General features: G+C 43.5%; 1 protein-coding gene across 5 annotated transcripts in view; it reads left to right on the top strand.

The window, feature by feature from the left end:
• The window catches only part of NBEA (neurobeachin), a 561,077-nt gene that overhangs the window by 190,132 nt on the left and 350,578 nt on the right, over positions 1-20,367 (top strand). For all 5 annotated transcript variants that reach the window (XM_075265948.1, XM_075265946.1, XM_075265944.1 and 2 more), the window contains exons 11-15: positions 723-831; positions 2,329-2,481; positions 2,997-3,165; positions 14,300-14,379; positions 15,839-15,901. In XM_075265948.1, coding sequence (XP_075122049.1) covers positions 723-831; positions 2,329-2,481; positions 2,997-3,165; positions 14,300-14,379; positions 15,839-15,901 — 574 coding nt within the window. The remainder of the gene's footprint in view (positions 1-722; positions 832-2,328; positions 2,482-2,996; positions 3,166-14,299; positions 14,380-15,838; positions 15,902-20,367) is intronic.

Genomic DNA, 20,367 nt, shown 5'->3' with positions numbered 1-20,367 from the left:
ATCAATGGCAGTCTTTTTATCAGCGCTGATTGTGCCATGAGTAGGGTTGAGCGATCGGGATCGGAAAAGATCGGATTTCGATCGGCGATCGAGTAAATTTCACGATCGCGATCGGAATTCCGACCCGATCTTTTCCAGCGGGATCGAGATCGGAGGTTATCTCAAGATCGGCTCAACCCTAAAAGTGACTTTTCCCATAGAGAAGCATTGACTAGGGTTGAGGATCGGGTTCGGAAAGGATTGGATTCTGATCGGCGATCGAGCAAATTTCGCGATCGCGATCAGGATCGAGATTGGCTGGAAAATGATCGGAAATCGGATTTTAAAATCGATCTTGAAATCTCAAGATCGGCTCAATCCTAGCCATGAGCTATCGTGGCAGGATCAGCTCCACTTTACTCCATGTGAATGCCCCCTAAGAGAATTTGTTGATACCATACAGGCGCTCATCCCCAACACTCACAAGGGTCAGCTGTTACTGGAAACTTACCCATCAGTATATCTTTAGTATGTGGGAGGAAACCAGAGTGCCCAGAGGAAACCCATGTAAGCACAGAGAGAATATGCAAAGTCCGTGTAGATTTTGCCCATGGTGAGATTCGAACCCAGGACCTCAGAGCTGCAAGGCAACAGTGCTAACACAACAGTCAAATATAACTTTTATGTATAATTTATAAAATGTCTGTGATGATTCAATGAATTTGATCCCTTTGTCATTCCAGTGCGACACTCCTGGCTTTCCTGGTGGAGCTGCTGAAGAGTTCGGTGGCCATGCAGGAACAGATGTTGGGTGGGAAAGGCTTTTTAGTCATCGGCTACCTCTTGGAAAAGGTAAGTTATATTAAACGTCAGTATAAATCTACAGCTCTAGTAGTGTTATCTGTAAGGCAGTGTTACCAAGGCCATTAGGTCTTCTGTAACATCTGTGCAATTCTTCTGTGCCTGTGCTGGTAAATCCTCCTCATCCTACGTTGTGTAACTTGAACCTGGATATAAAGCCCAGTTAATATAGGAGAACGTGTGTCTCATACTAATATAGGGTTTCCTAGTGTGTGATTCCATAAGCCTCCATGTGTTCTGTATCTGTAGAAAGCGGGCAGCAGCTGATAAAAGACTGAGCTCTGGATTACAGATCACATTCTTGTAGAGTTTTCTAAGTAGAGGAGGAATCAAGCGGAGTTTAGTGAATATGCTTAAAGGGGTATTATAGGTGCAGCAGATCCGTTCTTCACAGTTTTCATGATCAGCCTTCAATCTGTTGTCTATTCCCCTTGTACATTTTGCCCCCTGTGCATGGTGTATTAGGGTGCTCATATATTTTGGGTTTTTTTTATGTATATTGTGAGCCCCATATAGGGATTACAATGTACTTTTTTTTCCTATCAGTATGTCTTTGTAGAAAGGGAGAAAATCCACGGAAACACGGGGACATCATACAAACTCCTTGCAGATGTTGTTCCTGGTAGAATTCGAACCAAGGACCCCAGCGCTGCAAAGCTAACCACTGAGCCACCTTGTTGCCCCTGGTGCTCATATATGTTGTGACCAAGCTGCAGTACCCTGTGCCGTAGCAAGTACAGTGGTGACCTCTGTATGTGGGTAACATGGCTGGACCACAACATGTATGGGTACCCTGAAGGAAATCCTTAAAAGGAGTCTGCCACTTTCCCTAAGGCCACCACCAGGTTACATCGCACATTACACTGATAAACATCATACCATTGTTATGTCACTTGTGTAGATTTGGCAGAAAAAGAACATATAGGTCTTATGCCAATGAGTTAGTTTGTGTGTTTGGGGTGGACCTTCAGCCCGGGAGCCCTGCTCTTGCTGCACATGTATGATGGATGACATCATAGCAGTTGGAGGATCAACTCTTACTGCAAGAGGTGACACAGTCAGGAGATGGTTAGGAACTGAGCAGCAAGAGCAGCACTCCCAGGAAGCCCCGTCTCCTGTGCACCAACTGCATAATACTTCAAACTCATTTTTCTCCATATCTACAAAATGAAAGACATAACAAAGGTATGATGGTTGTCACTGTGATGTGATCTGTAACACGGCAGTGGGAGTTGAATCTACTTGACTCCCTTTAAGAGTCTTCTAATTGGATGCATTGGTTGCACAGGACCATGACTAACTTGTGTGTAGAGACGGTGTAAAATATGTAATAAGATATCGGAGAGCACCTAATAAGATTCTTTTTGCTGCTCTCTGATTCATCGGCACAGTTTAGTCTTTTCATATACAGTACAGTATGTCTGACTTTTTATGACAGCCATGTCCTAGAGCTACGGTTTGTTAATGCTGTGCTACTTTTCTTTCCAGTCCTCTAGGGTTCACATAACTAGAGCGGTATTGGAGCAATTCCTGTCATTTGCAAAGTACCTGGACGGATTGTCTCACGGGGCACCTTTACTAAAGCAGCTATGTGATCATATCCTCTTCAACCCTGCCATCTGGATACACACTCCAGCAAAGGTAACGCACGCTGCAGTCTTATATGTGGCCGTGCTTAGTCATTAATGGTCTTCTAAACCAAGTGGGATAAACTCTTCTCTCTGTCACTGGCATTTCTTGTGTATTACCTGTACACACCATGGTAGCAATCTAGTTCCAGTAAGCTAGCTATAAGGAAATAGTAACCTATAGAAAATGGTCTCATATGTTGGAGCGCTTTGGAATGAAAAAAATGCAAAAATAGGCTCTTCTAACTTTTTGGGATGATTTTTCACAGCATTTTTGTAACATTTTATAATTTTATTCTTATAAAATAATTGGGAAAATTGTCATGCCTAACCTATCGAGGTGATGTACAGCGGTTTTATCAAGATTTTGGAATCCAATACAGTTTTACATTTAAGCAGGAATTAAAAAAAAAAAAAGAAAATATATATATATATATATATATATATATATATATATATATATATATATCTCAATAGTAGACGGTGAATATTTGATGCAGTTTTTTACATTTTTGTTGTGTGTTCCAGGTGCAACTTTCACTGTACACCTACTTATCAGCTGAGTTTATCGGCACTGCCACGATATACACCACCATCCGTAGGGTGGGAACAGTATTACAGCTAATGCACACTCTGAAATATTACTACTGGGTTGTGAATCCTGTGGACAGTAGCGGGATTAATCCTAAGGGTCTTGGTAAGTCTTTTGTTTGATGTGTAAAATATCTTTCAGTTGTCTTCTCTGCGCCCTGTATATGAAAAACAAATTATATGTAACTAGCTTTTACCCGCGACTTCGTCTGCGGTGATTTGAGAATTGGGCGGACACAGACGTGTGAAACTGTAAAAGTGCTTTAAAAAGTTTGGTGGGCTAGCAAATGTGATGTGTTATATTGTGTATGTCGTGATACAGACAATGTGATGTGTTATATTGTGTATGTCGTGATACAGACAATGTGATGTGTTATATTGTGTATGTCGTGATACAGACAATGTGATGTGTTGTATTTCTGATGTGTTATATAGTGGAAAGCTAAATGTGAGTGAGTAGAGTGAGGGCTACTCCTGAGGTGACAGTAAGGAGTGTGCAGGCAGGTTGAGGCAGGAAATGCCAGGCAGTGTGTGTGAGTCTATAGCTGGGGCTAGGAGTCCTGCTTTTGTGAGTCTCCTGCTAGGAAGCCATGTTGTTTAGTGGCACCAAAAGTAGCCTGTGACTCAATCCTAAGGGAAAACTATGTTTGTGGAAAATTGCACGCAAATCCGTCCAGGCGTTTTAGCGTGATTGAGGAACAAACAACCAAACTCACGAACATCCAAACATCCAAACACACAAACTTTCACATATATAATATTAGTAGGATAAGCATCAGTTTTCCTATTCACATTGGCGTCATAGTGTGTGGTCTTATAGATCCATATCTGTTAGAATCTGTTAAAGACAATGGGACCGAACAGATCTCATTGACTATCATTGGCTCTGTCACGTTTCCTCTTTTCCTATCAGGAGTGAGTGGCATCTTGAAAAGTGTTCTTTCAGTTTTTATAAATAAAGTTCATTGAACCATCAATCATACATACATCTGAGCAGCATCCTGTACACATTGGGTATATTCCAGCTGAACCCAATAATTTTGGGAGGGTGAGTCATGACTCTAATATTCAACTCTCCTAGTATGTCCTTGACTCCAGGAAGAAAAGAGTGACTTCGCAGGTAGGGTCGAGCGATCGGGATCGGAAAAGATCGGATTCCGATCGGCGATGGAGCAAATTTCACGATCGCGATCGGAATTCCGATCTCGATCTTTTTAGGTGGGATCGAGGTCGGAGGTTATTTCCCACAATGCTTTGCTACTGGCCAAGCATTGTGGGAAAAGCTAACAATGTTAGCTAGGTCCCATAGGAATGAATGGATGCATCCTTTCATTCTAATGGGAGACTAGCTATCTCTAGTAGCTAACACTGGGAGACTAGACTATCTCTGGTAGCTAACACTTACCTGCACAGAAGCGCTGCCGCTGTTCTCGGTCCTCTTCTCACCTCGCTGCCCCGCCTCCCAGGTTAGTGTTATAGACCTAGGAAGAAGGTGGGGCTTGTGGCTTAGGAGAGTGTGGGCGGGTACTGGGAGGGGAGACGTCACTATGAGTGCCAATCGCATCCAAAAAAGGGTATATATCACAAGAAAAGCAGTGTGGTGATGTCTTCTGCCTCAGAGCTGGTACATTAGCATTGGATAGTTAGATTCCTACTGCCTGATGGTTTTATTCATGAGAAGATAAACCTCTGTCAGACATATGGCATCTTTCTTCCCTCTCCTTTCGATACACATGGACTACCCTGTCAAGAGGAGCATGCATGTGTATAGAGGAGTTGGATAAGATGTTGACCAAACAAGGCATTCTCTCTATCGGAGTATCTTGGAAAGCGTTTTGTCTGTTTATTGAACAATCAGTCATTCTGTGGACTAGGTATCTATCTGTGTGACTGCGGCCCCTAAAATGTCTTCGAAACACTGGATGAGTAAGACTGGAGAACCCCTCTCCTTGCATCTCCCTGTGATACATCTTCTAGAGTGGAGGCTGCCATGTCTTTCCTGAGCATCTAAGATCTGCTAGTAGTGCCATCTGTTCAGTTCTTGGTGTCTTGCCTTACATGCTGTTGTTTCTTTGAGAATAAGATCTACGACATTGTTCTATAATGCTCATGGGATAGCGGGTTGCTTTTAACAGCAATAATAATCCAAAATGTGTTGTGTTGTTTGCTTTCCCTCCTACAGAAGTAGTGTAAAAAAAAAACCTAACATAAAAGAAGTAGAAAGAGAAGATTTGTCTTATAATTCTTTATAAAATAAAGCGTGGGATGTTCTCCGAGATCTTTTATCTTTATTGACAGCTTGACACCAGAAAGCTTCTGTCTTTTTTAGTTGTGAGCAGCCATTGATTTTACATGGAATGACAGTGATGTGCTTTTTGCTCGTGCTAGGGTTGATCATACAAATCCTGAAATTTCAGGATCATGATATCCGAGTGATTCAAGTTAGGACACCCTTTATCTTGTGATTATGGGAGGGTCCCAATGGTGAAACCCCCAGAAATTAGTTACTTATTACCTATTCAGTTGATTGGGGTTCAGTTTTTTTAGTGTAATCCCTATGAAGGGGTAATCCCACCCAGGGCCGGCGTCAGCGCACGGCATAGTCGGGCAAGTGCCGGGGCCCACAGAGCCTCTGGGGGCCCCCCGGCACTTGCCTGTCACAATTTCAGTTCATCGGCGTCCGTCCGCCGATGAGCTGGAATACATACGCGATGCAGGAGCTGAGAGATCAGCTTCTGCTTTAAAGCTCCAGCCCGGCTTGCGTGTGTAGGCGTGATGACGTCATGGCATCACGCTTACACACGCAAGCCGGGCCGGAGCTAAGCAGGAGCTGATCTCACAGCTCCTGCATCGCGTATGTGACTGGAGAGAGGAGCATCGGGGGAACGATGGAAGGTGAGTGATAGAAGGTGAGTGTAAGTGTTTGTTTGTATTACATATTAAGGTGAAACATAATGAAGGGGGCCCATGAAACTGGGGGGCAAATGAAGGGGAGGGGGGAACGGCATGACACTGGGGAAGATGAAGGTGGTGGGGAGAGAACGGCATGAAACTGGGGACAGAGATGGAGGGGGCCCAAAGAAACTGGGGGGCAAATGAAGGGGAGGGGGGGGAACAGCATGACACTGGGGCAGATGGAGGGGGTGGGGAGAGAACGGCATGGAACTGGGGACAGAGATGGAGGGGGCCCAAAGAAACTGGGGGGCAAATGAAGGGGAGGGGGGGAACGGCATGACACTGGGGAAGATGAAGGTGGTGGGGAGAGAACGGCATGAAACTGGGGACAGAGATGGAGGGGGCCCAAAGAAACTGGGGGGCAAATGAAGGGGAGGGGGGGGGGAACAGCATGACACTGGGGCAGATGGAGGGGGTGGGGAGAGAACGGCATGACACTGGGGACAGAGATGGAGGGGGCCCAAAGAAACTGGGGGGCAAATGAAGGGGAGGGGGGGGAACAGCATGACACTGGGGCAGATGGAGGGGGGGAGAACAGCATGACACTGGGGCAGATGGAGGGGGTGGGGAGAGAACGGCATGGAACTGGGGACAGAGATTGAGGGGGCCCAATGAAACTGAAGGGGCAAATGAAGGGGAGGGGGGGAACGGCATGACACTGGGGCAGAGACGGGGGACATGAAACTGTGGGCAGATGAAGGGGGAGAACGTGATGAAACTGGGGACAGAGATGGAGGGGGGACACGAAACTGGGGGCAGAGGAAGGGTGTATATGAAACTGGGGGAGAGATGGAGGGGGGGCATATAATTTACAGGTGACTGTAGGAGGATTATACTGTGTGGGAGCACATGATAAATGAATGAGAATGGGTGGAATCAACATAAAAGTGGGTGGAGCTAAATTTGCACCGCACATTTTGCCCCTCTTGCTACTCTTTAAAAGATTGGGAGGTATGGCGTTGGTGACGCCACACTCCTGCATGACGTCACTTGCTTCATCTGCAATGCACAGTGTCTCGACTCCCCCACCTCCTTTACAAGGGGGCCCACTGAGGCTCTGTCGCCCAAGGGCCCATAAAAACCTGGAGCCGGCCCTGATCCAACCCCCAACATTAATGACCTATCCAAAGTCTGATAGATGCAGGTCCTATTTCTGAAACCCCTGTTCTTCTTGATAACGTGACCATCAAATTCAGGAATAATTCAATGGTGGATAAGCCAAAATGTCTCATAAGGGAGTACCCCTTTATTTGGCTCTTGTTTCTTTCAGTCTCATTTGGTTTGATAGCAGTGAACATACCATATTCAATGGCAAGGGGGACGACCACTAACAAAACAAACAAAGGCGCTCCCTGCTATTATTAGAACCCATGTATGGCATTTCATTCACATCACATGACCATTGAAAACAAAGATTGCATATACCATTCTTGCACAGGGGCCCGTTTTTGGCGTCTTTCCTTGGCAGTGATTTAGTCAAAGGCACATAAGCCTGGTGCAGTAGTTGAGCTCAGACCATCATGCAACCTCTCTACCATCATGGCCAATCCTTAACTTTCACTGCCTTGGTCTGTGACCCACCAATACCAAGCTATCAGTGGGGTTAGTAGCATTGGTGGGACACAGACAGACCCTGAGCCGATACAGACTGAGTGCCCACAACCTAGAAATTTAAACGGGGCAGCACAAGCAGTCATACAAGCCACGAGAAAATAAAATGTGCCAACACTGCGACAAAGGGGCACTAGAAGACAAGGCCCATTTCCTGCTACACTGCACCAAATACTCAGCTATGAGAGCCGTCTACTACCAAAGACTCTCTGCCCACATCTCAGACAAGAAGAGGAAACTCTACATCCTACTGGGAGAAGAGGAGTCCACTGTGGAGATCGCTGCCAAATATGTGTCCAGCTGTCATCAAACAAGAGGAAGATGAGACCCCAAAGACTATTAAACTCACCACCCAAAATGACTATTAGCCTCAAGGATAAGAGACAGACTTGTCCAGGGTCTGTAGCTGGGGAGCCTTGGGTCACTTTAGCTTGTTGGAATAGCAATACCATCCTACTTCTAGCCCAATATGCCCCCCCTGTCCACCACCCCCCACTGCCGGCTGTGCTGCCACTTGAGCTGGGCTAGCACTATGCCATAGTATGGTCGTAACTGTGACTACTGCGACATCTTCAGCTGTGCCTCTGATATTAAAGTATATGTCCACATAGAGTAAGGTCTTATTATTCAGCACTATATACTTTAATAGCCCTTCTTTCATTCTTCTATCGGCCATAAAAAGATGACTTACTGTGATATTCTGTTTTTTACCTTTGAAGCTTGGAAATTCTGCTCCGTCTTGAAAGTGACATTACTGCCGTAACTAATATTCATGTTTCTTAAAGAATATTTTCAGGTACTTTATTCAGGTTCACAAATGGCTTGCTCCATGCCTGGGTGACAGGTTCACACTAAGCATTTCCAACCTAGATGGATTTCATCACTTTACCTGTATTCACTTGCCGGATGTGGATGAATGCCTATGTTAATAGCAGGATTCATATCTACTGCTCTCACATATTTAACCAAACGCGCACATCATTTCTCCTTACAAGTAAATGGATATTTCAGGGCTGCGGGTAAAAGCAAATACAAATCTCTTCAGCTGTAAGCATGGCCGCGCTCGCCAGCGTCGGAGCAATTGCCAGTGAATACAAATTCAATACTTTATGTTCCTTCTATACGGCCTGTGTTTGTAGGTTTACTAAGACGATATTGTCATTTTTCACGGCTTGTCTACCTGATCTAGCCCTTCTGTATGCTTCTCATAGAATTCAATTGTTTTGCTTGTGTGTTTGGGGAAATGTTGTAGGTACATTTGTATGACATTCCCACCATTGTTCCTGTTATGAGAGTGTATTTGCAGTATTTGCTTTTTTAAGCACGGCTTGTATCTAAGCAGAAGAAGTCACTGCAGGATATTGTCCTGTTTTCACCCTCCAGACATGACGGCATGAAGTATAAAGATTGAGAGTCCTCAGTGATACCTTTTTAATAGCTAACAAAAAATGATGACATATTTCGAGCTTTCGGAACTGCTATAAGGTCCCTTCATCAGTCTGGTATAATACAGTTACTGAAGGCAAGCACATTTATACAGGAATACAGTGTTAGATACTAGAGATGAGCGAGTAGTACTCAATCGAGTAGGTATTCGATCGAATACTACGGTATTCAAAATACTCGTACTCGATCGAGTACCACTCGCTATTCGAATGTAAAAGTTCGATGCAGAACCAGCATTGATTGGCCGAATGCTATACAGTCGGCCAATCAACGCTGGTTCTTCTCCTACCTTTAGAAGTCTTCTCTGTGCAGCTTCCCCGCGGCGTCTTCCGGCTCTTCATTCACTCTGCCAGGCATTGGGCCTGGGCAGAGCCGACTGCGCATGTCCGCTTGTAGTGCGGGCATGCGCAGTCGGCTCTGCCCAAGCCCGATGCCTGGCAGAGTGAATTCAGAGCCAGAAGATGCCACGGGGACGCTGAATGGAGAAGACTTCTCGGAGGATCCAGCCCGACCCTCACTCGTGGACTTGGTAAGTGTAATTTGATCGAACGTTGCCTACCCCTGAAACGAGCATTTTCCCCCCATAGACTATAATAGGGTTCGATATTCGATTCGAGTAGTCAAATATTGAGGGGCTACTCGAAACAAATATCGAACCTCGAACATTTTACTGTTTGCTCATCTCTTTTAAATACACAAATGATGAAAAGCAGAACCTTAAAAAGGTATCAAACTACTGAGGACTCTCAATCTTTACATTTCATATCCACTGGCTAATACGGTACAAAGATACATTTTTCTTATACGGCATGAAGTAGCAGTTGTATAGCAGCTTGTATCTTGTTTTGTACAACCGCTTTTTCGGTGATAAGTCTGGGGTTTTCAGTGCAGCACTTTATCAGTCCCGTAACTCCAGGGCCCCCTGTTCTCCTGATCACTGGTTGGGTCCCCCAGTGATCGGACATTTGTCCCCTATTCTATGGATATGGGGAATTTACTTGTTGGTCATAATTCTTCTGTAAGAGTTACTTCAGGAGACTGACACAGTCGTTTTGAGGATACTGGACTATGATATCTATGAACTTCTTTTTAATATTCCCTCCACCACCTTTTCTAAGTAGAACGTAGGACTCCAGCTCTTCTAGGCGCTGAGCCACCATGTCAGTATAGTATGGTGCTCGTAAAGAAGGTGATATGACACATAAAATATACCAATTTATTGTACTTAAAGGGGTTGTCCCATCACAAGGATCCTATCTATACTGCTTGTTAATGTGGATGTAAGACTTTTCCTAAATACACTGCTTCAGCAAAACTGCTTTGTTTGTCCACTATCTTACTTTATTCAATTCTTTGTTGACACAGACCTTGACTTATCTGCTCAAAAGTCAAGTGATGTGTCTGCTGCTCTCAGGGGGGAGGGAGGAGGGGCTAAGTGCTATTCCTGTGTCTACACCACGTGACCTAGCTTCCTGCTCTCAGATAGAGGAGAGGAGCTGCTTTCATTTCTTCTGTTCTCCCAGTTATCAGGCTAGCTAATTCAATTGTGTTCATTATGGCAGAGACAGGCAGTCTCTGTATGTAACACAGAATGGAGTTGCTGCTGCCTGAGCTACACGCTAATTTGGGGGCGGAGCTAAATGGCAGGTTGCATGTGAAACCCCACCCACCAAATGATGCAAGAAACCAGGAAGAAAGAAGATTTTACAGCAGTGAAGACTGGTGAGTATGTGACGTGGGAATACCCCTTTAAGGCTTTGCAAAAAGCCGAGCCCTACTGGTCACCAAAAATATGTTCAGAAGATGAAGATTTATTATTGCACACTGTACACATCTAAAGATATTCCCGTATAAAAGGAGCTAGACTACCAATGTTTGCTCATTGGGGTCCGATCCCAACCCTAGGCCCCCATCAGCAAAATGAAGGGTCTGAGCTAGGATACCAGTATGAAACGGTCACAGATTAGTGGTGTCCTTATGGTTAGGCCCCAATAATTGATGGGCTATCCTACTATTAGGCCATCAATGTTTCTTCTGGATGACGCCTTACAGGATTATAATAATAATATGATATTTTCCTCGTCCCTGGTTGTCTATATCACGTTTTCCTTTGCTGATGTATCTTTCTAGACCTGAGGATGCCTTTTGCGCTAACGTATTAACTGAAGTTGTGCTCGGATCATTGATTCTGGTGAAAGCATTCGTTTTCCCTGACATATTTGTTACAAGTCCAGCCAGTTTTGAGATTTGTTTGTTTAATGCTTTGCTGACCTCAGAAAGGCTCCCTAGAGCTGATTTGTGGGATTTGGAGATATAGGAAGCCTTACTGCAGAGACATTTGTATGTCCTGTTAAATTGGCCATAAAATTGGTCTCCTGGAGGGAGGCTACAAGCAATCTCTATTTTAATTATCCCAGGCACGGTTACTGCATATTGACTGTAAAGCTTCTCCGATAATCTGGCTAAAAATGCAACTCTCTTAGATGTGTGCGAGGATAAAGGGTAAAATAGAGGGCCAGTAAAATGTCTGCTTCCTATATATGACTGCAGAATGTATCACCGAGCCGAGTAAACTGGCCATAGATGTAAAATAGCTGTCTATGATTTTTCCGTTTCTTGATACTGATATTAGTAAGGGCTAAGGACCTGATTTTGATGCGGGAAGCCGTGTCAGAATAGGACCAAAATGCGCCTGCCGCGGCTTCCAACAGTCATGGCTTCCAGTTCCGGAGTAAACCCAAATGAATGGGCCTAGTCCGGAGGGTGCTGTCGCGAGGTGGACGCCAGGGCTGACTCAGCCGCGGAATCCACCTGAAGAAATGGAAGTTTGCTTCTTTTTTTCCGCGAGCGGGAACATACTGATCACAGAAAAAAGGAAGCTAGCGGTCTACATAGACCTCTATTGAGAGGGGGAGGATTATGACGTGGATTCGGTGTCAAAATCTGCCCCCTCTTTCCCCTTGTGAACAAGCCCTCTCTCGCTTTACCTACCACGTGTCATATATAAGGCAGCGGATCCTTTCGGCCCCCTTAGGCTCCAGAGCTGGTTACAACTGCTCTCAGTTAGCTATACCCCTGCCACGCTTCTTGTAAAAAGATATTTTCTTTGTCTTCATCCTTGACAGATGGTTGCCCTTCTGAGAGAATAACAAAAAATTGTACTGCAGCCAAGCGCTGAGAAATTTGGCAAAGCGATGTACACATTATATGGATTTTATAGAACAGTGATATGAAACAAGGGATGTTATCCTACAGTACAGTTTCCTATCAGTGTTTGTCACTGATGTTATTTTACTATTGGAGGAACTTAGGAAGTTGTGATCTGGATCTGGTGATAAATGTGACACAAGTATAGATCACACAAAAATCTGTCACGGAATAGATCACACATGGATCTCTTGTAGTACGAAGAACATATGGAGATCTCACAGTATAGAGCACACATGGCTCTCTCATAATACAAAGAACATATACAGATCTCACAGTATATATCATACATGGATCTCTCATCGTACAAAGAACATATGGCAATCTCAAAGTATATACCACACATAGATCTCTTGTAGGATAGATAACACATTGTTCTCTTGCAGTATGGATTACACAGGGATCTATAGCTCTAAAAACAACACATTGAATCTTATGGTATAGATCATACATTGGTCTCTTGCAGTATGGATCACACAGGGATTTATAGCTGTACAAAGAACATATGCAGATCTCACAGTATAGATCAGACCTTGATGTCTTGCAGTATAGATCATACAGCTGTACAATGTATGCATGCATATCTCACAGTATAGATCGCAGACTGATCTCTTGCAGTAGAGATTACACAGGGATCTATAGCTGTGTAAAGAACACATGTATATCGGATGGTATTGATCTCTTGCAGTATAGATAACACAGGGTACACAAGTACAAAGCAGACATGGATATCTCACCGCACACACTGTTTAGTCATGAGTAGGTTGGTCGCTGACTGAATGTTTTTCAGGTGCTAAATATATCTGGCACTGGAGCTTTACTAGGGCAGCATGCAGATCTGTGTGTAAAGGAAAACTGATATGTGTGAATTGAATAGAACAGCAAACACATTCTTTCTTTGTAGATAGCAATGTGTTTATTTCCAGCGTTGAAGGTTTAGCCCACCTCACTGCAAGTCCTTATGTCATAGCTTTAGCCATTGAATTATTGGTTTATAAAAACATTGCTGCTTTCTTACAGAAACAGTGCCATACCTGTCCATGGGTGTTGTCTTATATTGCTGTTTATCCCTATTAAAATGGATGAGGCTGAGCTGACAATACCGCCAAGAACTCCCAAACACCTGCATAGACATAAATGTAGAAGATAAGATGCTGACTTCCTGAAGTTACCCCTAGAGGGAGCTCCTGAGTTTATTGCATACTGCCTCTTCTTGAGGTTAATGTACAACCGTCAGCTCCCTCTAGTGGCATCTGCAGGTAGTCCCTCAACGGCTTGTGATGCAAAACAGAGTTATAGCTATGTATGTGTTGGATGATATTGGAAACGATTGTTGATTCTCACCATTAACCAATCAGTGAATTTCCTATTGTGCCGTGGTCTGCGCTTCATTGCATTCAAGTAGCAGTGGTTATTTCTATATAAGGTTATTTATTGGACTGTGCCTGAAAAAATTACTTACCAGGAAGCAAGTCACCATTGCCAACTATGTGCAAACATTGAACAAGCTGTGGAAAATCAGTTATTCTTCCCAATTCCAACATACACATGAACACTTGGCTTGGCCAGGTGTACATGTGTTTTGAATCGGGAGAGGGTGCCAGGCAAAAAAAAACTAATACTGGTATCTCCCCTGAGAATGAAAGAATCAGATGTGTCAGATCCTACAACAATGATGAGCGGCGATACGCATATACATTACATGGTTAGATGGTCCTGTAGAAATCAGCAGGTTCACCCAACATTAAAAGGGTATTACAGTCAAAACAAGGAACCCCCTTTCTACAAAAGTACAGGGCTTGGCCATCTCCATCCGACAACCATCTTTGTTCAGACTGCGGGGTCTCAGTGGTTGGACGTCAACCGATCAGCTAGTTATTCCCAATCCTGTGGATACGAGGTAACTTGTGATTGGAATACAACTTATATAATGTGTATAGTCTGCTTCCATCTTATAGCTCTGGGCAGTAATTGGTGATCTATAGTAATGCATTTATTTTTTACAATCTTATCTATTTTAGATGGCGCTAGACCTTCCCAAAAAGAAATAATTTCCCTGCGTGCATTCATGCTGCTTTTCCTAAAGCAACTCATTCTTAAGGTAAGCCATTGTGCTAGTTTAGCAGGTTCAATGCAATAATAGCCTTGTATGTGACACCATAACGGATACCCAATAGACCTCATTATAGTCAGTGGGATCTGTTGGACTCCATTAGTGTCCTTTATTAGACCTTTCGGTCTTTTGTTCCTTCGATGGGAACAGAACTGATATAATAAAATATGTGAATGTAGCCTAAGCTTTAAAATGTTTTCCTAATTTCCTATAATGCTGGTTCATGGTCAGCAACTTTCTGTTGTGCACCCTATTCTGATGCACTTCCCACACCTATATTAGGGAAGGTTGATGGTTGGACAACAAATTCTTGGGCGTTTTGTCCTGCCTAGGATCTATAAGATTGTTTCCCTAACCAGTAACTCGGTGTCCATATGTGGCTCTCAAGTATTTGGCCCCCCAATAAATACTATTGTACTAATGTAAATACTATTGTACCCTAGCCATAGTATTGATGTCATAGTATTACTATCCCAAAACCATCCATCCCAGTGGCAGTCACTCCATCATGTCTCTAATAGCCTTTATATCCAATGTGGCTCTTCACCACCTGGCATATTTGAAAGTGACTTGCGAGCCAAAAGTTTGGCGCCTCCATTCTAAACACAGCTCTGGAGAACTTCTACTACTTGAGACAGCCACTCTTTAAGATGATGACCAGTCACAGATTGAGATGTAGTAGAGTACAGTAGTTTAGAGAAATTTCCTATCGGGCTTCTTATGTAAAAATGTATGTAGCGATGAGGCTGTAGCAGCCAGTCAGCTTTCATCTCTTCTGCCCAAGTTATCCAAATGGCCCACTAGAGTAGAAGAGGATCCTCTGGTGGGTCCACAATAATGGTCCAGCAAAAGGGTACTATTGTCTATTGTTTTGATTGTGGGCCCCCAGAATAATTTCATCTGGTGGGCCTAAAGAGCCTCAGTTTGACCCTTTCTGCACTGGTTAAACCAGAGGTAGGCAACCTTCACCTGTTGTAAAACTACAACTCCCAGCATGCATATTTGTGCTGCTATTTTTGGAACTCCCATGGAAGTGAATGGAGCATGTTGGGAGTTGTAGCTTCACAACAGCTGGTGTGCCGAAGGTTAGACAAAAGAAGCCCAATATGGTTATGGGTATAAGTTCCGCATAGTAAGCCTTCATATTTGCTGTCCATGAGCCATTATATCACAGTGAATAAAATACAAGTCCTTACTATAGCGGACGCCTGGGCCATCTATCATTAATACCGTATAAGTAGGCACAAACCCATAAAACCTTGCTTTGCAAATTGAGCCGTGTTCCCACAGCATGGGTCTGCTGCATGTATATTACAGCCTGTTAATGTCATCTCTCTGGTTCCTTATTCCACCGATGATAAACATTAAGGCTGGAATTATTCTGTGTCTCATAAAATGTCACCTACAGTGTATAAAATTCTGTTTTCTTCTTTTTTTTTTCTGCAAGGATCGAGGGGTCAAAGAAGATGAGCTGCAGAGCATTCTAAATTACCTGCTGACAATGCATGAGGTATGCACGGTATTATTGCATTGTCAGTTTATTCGTCTGCAGGTTTATTATGAAAGTTTTATGACAATAATATAAAGTATGAAGGTTATGTGTGCCATCTGAGCACAGTTTTCCAATTATTTGGTTACTGTCTTAAGATCCCTGTCTTTGCTTGTATACGGTCGACTGTAAAATCTACCAAGAACAGTTTAAATAAATGGGTTACGGTAAATTCCGAGTGGGTTTTAGCACTGCAAAAACCACCTATATATTGTTGTAGGGGCTGTACACATAATAAACGTACCTTTTTTGTGCAGTCTTGCTGCTAAGAAAATCAACTTTTAATCCCTAAGCAAGTAAACTGTTTGGTGCACGAAGGGTGTGGCCACGTCTGTCAGAATAATTTGCCCTATGGTCGCCACGCAGTGCCACCCCTTACATAAAGATTGAGAGGTCCTGAAATATAGAAGCCATAGGCAAAAACAAGTGCTCCAGCAGACTCGGACGCTCCCTGGGTGCACCGAAAAGCTCATTTGCATGTAGATTTAAAAAAAATTAGATTTCCTCAGCAATCAATATAGAAGATTGCAGTATAATGTATACTCCCTAAGTCACTAGCCGACCCTACAGCAGGATATATATGGTTAGAAGCAGAGCCAGCAGTAGTAGAATCTTTTTAAAGAGGACCTTTCATGTCACCATGCATAAGCGGTTTTATATACCACTAGAATTCAGCGCACTGTTCATATGAGCCCCTGTGCTGGAGATATTGATGCCGGTAATTTCAGCACCGATATCTCACCACTGTCAGAAGGGCATTCCTCATACCTCAGCGCCATCGCTGGGCTGTAAGGAATGTTCCTCCCCCCCCTCCTTCAAGACAGTACTCATCTATAGACGATGATGCTGAGCTATGAGGAACGCCCTTCTAACAGTGGGGGGATATCAGTGCGGAGACTAAAGTGGTTTTCCCATGAACATAACAATATGTAAATTTTTTAGTCAATTAAAAGTTAAACATGTTTGTGAATATAAATAATTTAAAGAGTTTTAGAGATTTTCTCTGACCATCATAATAGGAGCAGTCTTTTATCTTCATAAGTTGCCAATGGCTACAACCACAAACGCGGGAACTTTCTATGGTCTGTACTTGTAAAGTTAAGTTCACATCTATACTGGAGACTTTGAGGGAGACTCCATTGTAATGGTCGCCTGAAACCGGCAGATGAAAAGGTCCTACAATGAGGACTTTTTCCTCTATCAGTTTCAGTTTTCGAACATTGGACAGCCAGTGGATCCCATTATAGCCTATGAAGTCGGCCGGGCTCTGTGTGTAACCTCGGTCCGCCTGTGTGTTTTTTTGATCCTCTAACAGGCCAGGACAACACTAGCGTGAACCTAGCATAAGACACCCAGTCATGGATTTCCTACTGGGAACAAGTTATTTTCTTCTAAAGCAACACAAAAACGGTGATGGACACTATTGCTCCATAAAAAACCACGATAAGGAAATCATGGCTGGGTTTCTGAGAAATGCCAGACCTTACAAAATTCCTGCATTCAAGGTCTTATCCATTGGCAACTGATTAAAAAAACAAAATATTTTGGCACCACTAAGGTGATTAGAGAAAATCTTTAAAACCGCAAAATTTTTATTTATATTCTTTAACTCTTGTTCATGGAAATATCTCTCTATTTTCAATAAAGTGGCAGTACACAACTAATCTGTCCTGCTGTAACACAGATCAGCTCATTTGGTTGGACTTGCGCAGGGCTTGTGCGTATACACAGCAGTTACCCTGAGCATTACGAAGTGCAGAGTAGGTAAGGGAAACAAGTTCTTCAGCTTCTCTGTATTTTGACCCAGCTGCAGCCCTGGCCTCATTATGTGGTGCTCAGAAAAAAAGTAGCAATTTGGTCATTCGAGATTGCACTACATCATAGCTTGCTGTGTTACAGTGAGTTCCATTGACAAGGCCATGGTCAGTCCAAGAAATGCAAGCGGTGCATGGAACATGTTTTATGTACAAAATACAGTTGTGTGAATTACCCCTTAGGCTACATTCACATGAACACTGTAAAAACCAGCTGTGAAAAACTGATAGTGTCCATGAGCCATCCATTTTCATGGATCCATGATAGACTTAAAGGGGCTCCATCATTGGGAAAAAATTTATATTTTTAACTAATCATATGCTTGCATAGCCTTTAGAAAGGTTATTCCACACCTACCTTTTGTATGTAAGTTGCCTCATTAGTTTTTGAATGAGCCTGTTTTAAGCCATATGCTAATTAGGCTTCATCATGGACTCATCTCCCATCTCTCACACATATAGCAGAGAATCGCAGACAGTGCTCGCTGAGACTACTGGTGTGCACAATGAAGCCTATTTAGCATATCAATAAAAATGGGGTCATTCCAAAACTACTGAAGCGATTTACATACAAAAGGTAGGTGTGGAATAGCCTTTCTAAAGGTGACGCAAGTATCTGCTAAGTTAAACATGGCTTTTCCCAATGATAGAGCCTCTTTAAAGGAAACCTGTGAAGGTAATTTAGATCACTAAACCACTTATTGGTCCTTATACGTAGACGCCACGGGAGGATTTGCGGGCTGTATACGCTCCCATTGTTTTCAATGGGAGCCGGTACCGTACACGTGGCGCTATTTTGCGTCCGCCGCAAAATCACGGCTGCAAAATAGCGCCGCGTGTACGGTACCGGCTCCCATTGAAAACAATGGGAGTGTATATGGCCCGCAAATCCTCCCGCGGCGTCTACGTACCAAATGACGAGCCAGAATACTCCGTGTGAACCCGGCCTAAGTCTATTGAGGGATCCGTGAAAGTGGCCAGACATTTGAAATGTGCTATTTTTTGACAGTGTGTTAATAGCCACATTAGTCTGAAACAGGCCATATGATGACCGTGTGAGTAAGGCCTTTGCGTCTTGCATGGCCGAAAGTCACTGCTTAGCCCTCTAGCCCAAGCCTGACTCATCCTAGCCTGCAGTGGGTTAATGGGCAGCAGGCTACAGGCTGGTTTAAACTCCAGAATGCCTCTTCATATTGCTGGCGGTAATGGGCAGACCTGTGCCAGCCCATCTATAATATGTGGGTATAGACTTGTTATTCTGCTTTTTATTTTGTTGCACTGAGGATATAATAGAAATGTAAATGTGAATAAAGTTGTAGTAATGTAAGGTAATGAGGGATGGGGTGTTTGGCCTTGTTGACAGCCATCTGAGCACATTTTATTGTGCACCAACCCAAATAGATTCTAGTGTTTATTTCGGTGCCAGCCTTGCCAAATTGTCAGTCCAGTCCTGGGCACTGTTTCAGCAAATTATATATTTTGTGCCGTCTGACACAGGCACATTGTGAATAGGCAATATTATAACGCTTTCTGAAAATTGTACACGAGCCATATGTTCAAGCTAGCCTGTAAATCTGAGCAGACAAAGGAACTGTGTGTCTTCTGGTAGGACCTGCTTTACAATGGCTCACATTTACTATTGTATTTCTGACAGAATTCTGGCATATATTTTGTTGCATTTTGGCACAACTTGACGCATTTTGTCACATCTAGTTTCAGGTCAAATTTTTCCAGCCTGCTAGACAAGTGAGAGCAGCTTGGCTTAGAGGGTCTTCACCAAGCTATCCCCATGGGTAGGATAGAAAAGTGATCCCCAAGCAATAGCTCCGGAGCCACATGTGGCTTGTGGCCACCATCCCTGGTTACAATATGACACATACTGACAATATAGAAAATGCGTCTGAACCTACTTCATGAATAGTACTACCACTACTATAATTACAGTAAAATATCTACAATTTATTTCTCCAAGTTTACTACTTTTTTGTAGATAAATGTGGCTCTTGACCACCAACGTTGACTGTAGCTTACAGTGAACAAAAGGGTGGTGACCAATGAGATAGAGGAAAACATTTTGATAGGTGGGGTTCTGACCACTGGGCCACCATGATCCCGAGAATGGGGCTCTGGTTCCCCAATCCTAATGAAATGGCAAACTGTGCATATGCCATGCAGCTCCATTCATTCTCTATGGGAGTTCTGGATATAGGGAGTGCAGAGCTTGGCTATCACTGGGTCTCCCATAGAATATGAATGGAGAGGCCGGGTGCTAGTTTATCTTGCTGCTTCACGAGGACTGAAAAATTAGGGCCCTCTTTTAGCGATCAGCAGGGGTCATGTCATGTCATTATTCCTGTTCTGATAGGCACGGCTTTTTCGGCCACCGGACACCTGATCAAACCCATTATAATCAATGGAGTCTGCAAGGCTCTGTATGCAATCACTATTTTAGCGTTACAGCAGTACATTGTTCTGATCCTGTGATGGACCAGAACAATAAACAGGTTGTGGTAGCGTCAACCTAGTATCAGTTATATAAACCTGATAAGAGACGTTCTAGAGCCTTTCTGTATACACATATAGACACCCTATACTCTCCTGTCTCTTGGTGTG

The sequence above is a fragment of the Leptodactylus fuscus genome, chromosome 2 (assembly GCF_031893055.1).
Source record: "Leptodactylus fuscus isolate aLepFus1 chromosome 2, aLepFus1.hap2, whole genome shotgun sequence".
NCBI lineage: Eukaryota > Metazoa > Chordata > Amphibia > Anura > Leptodactylidae > Leptodactylus > Leptodactylus fuscus.
Note: the sequence above shows the minus strand (reverse complement) of the source record. Positions and strands in the feature narration are given on the sequence as shown.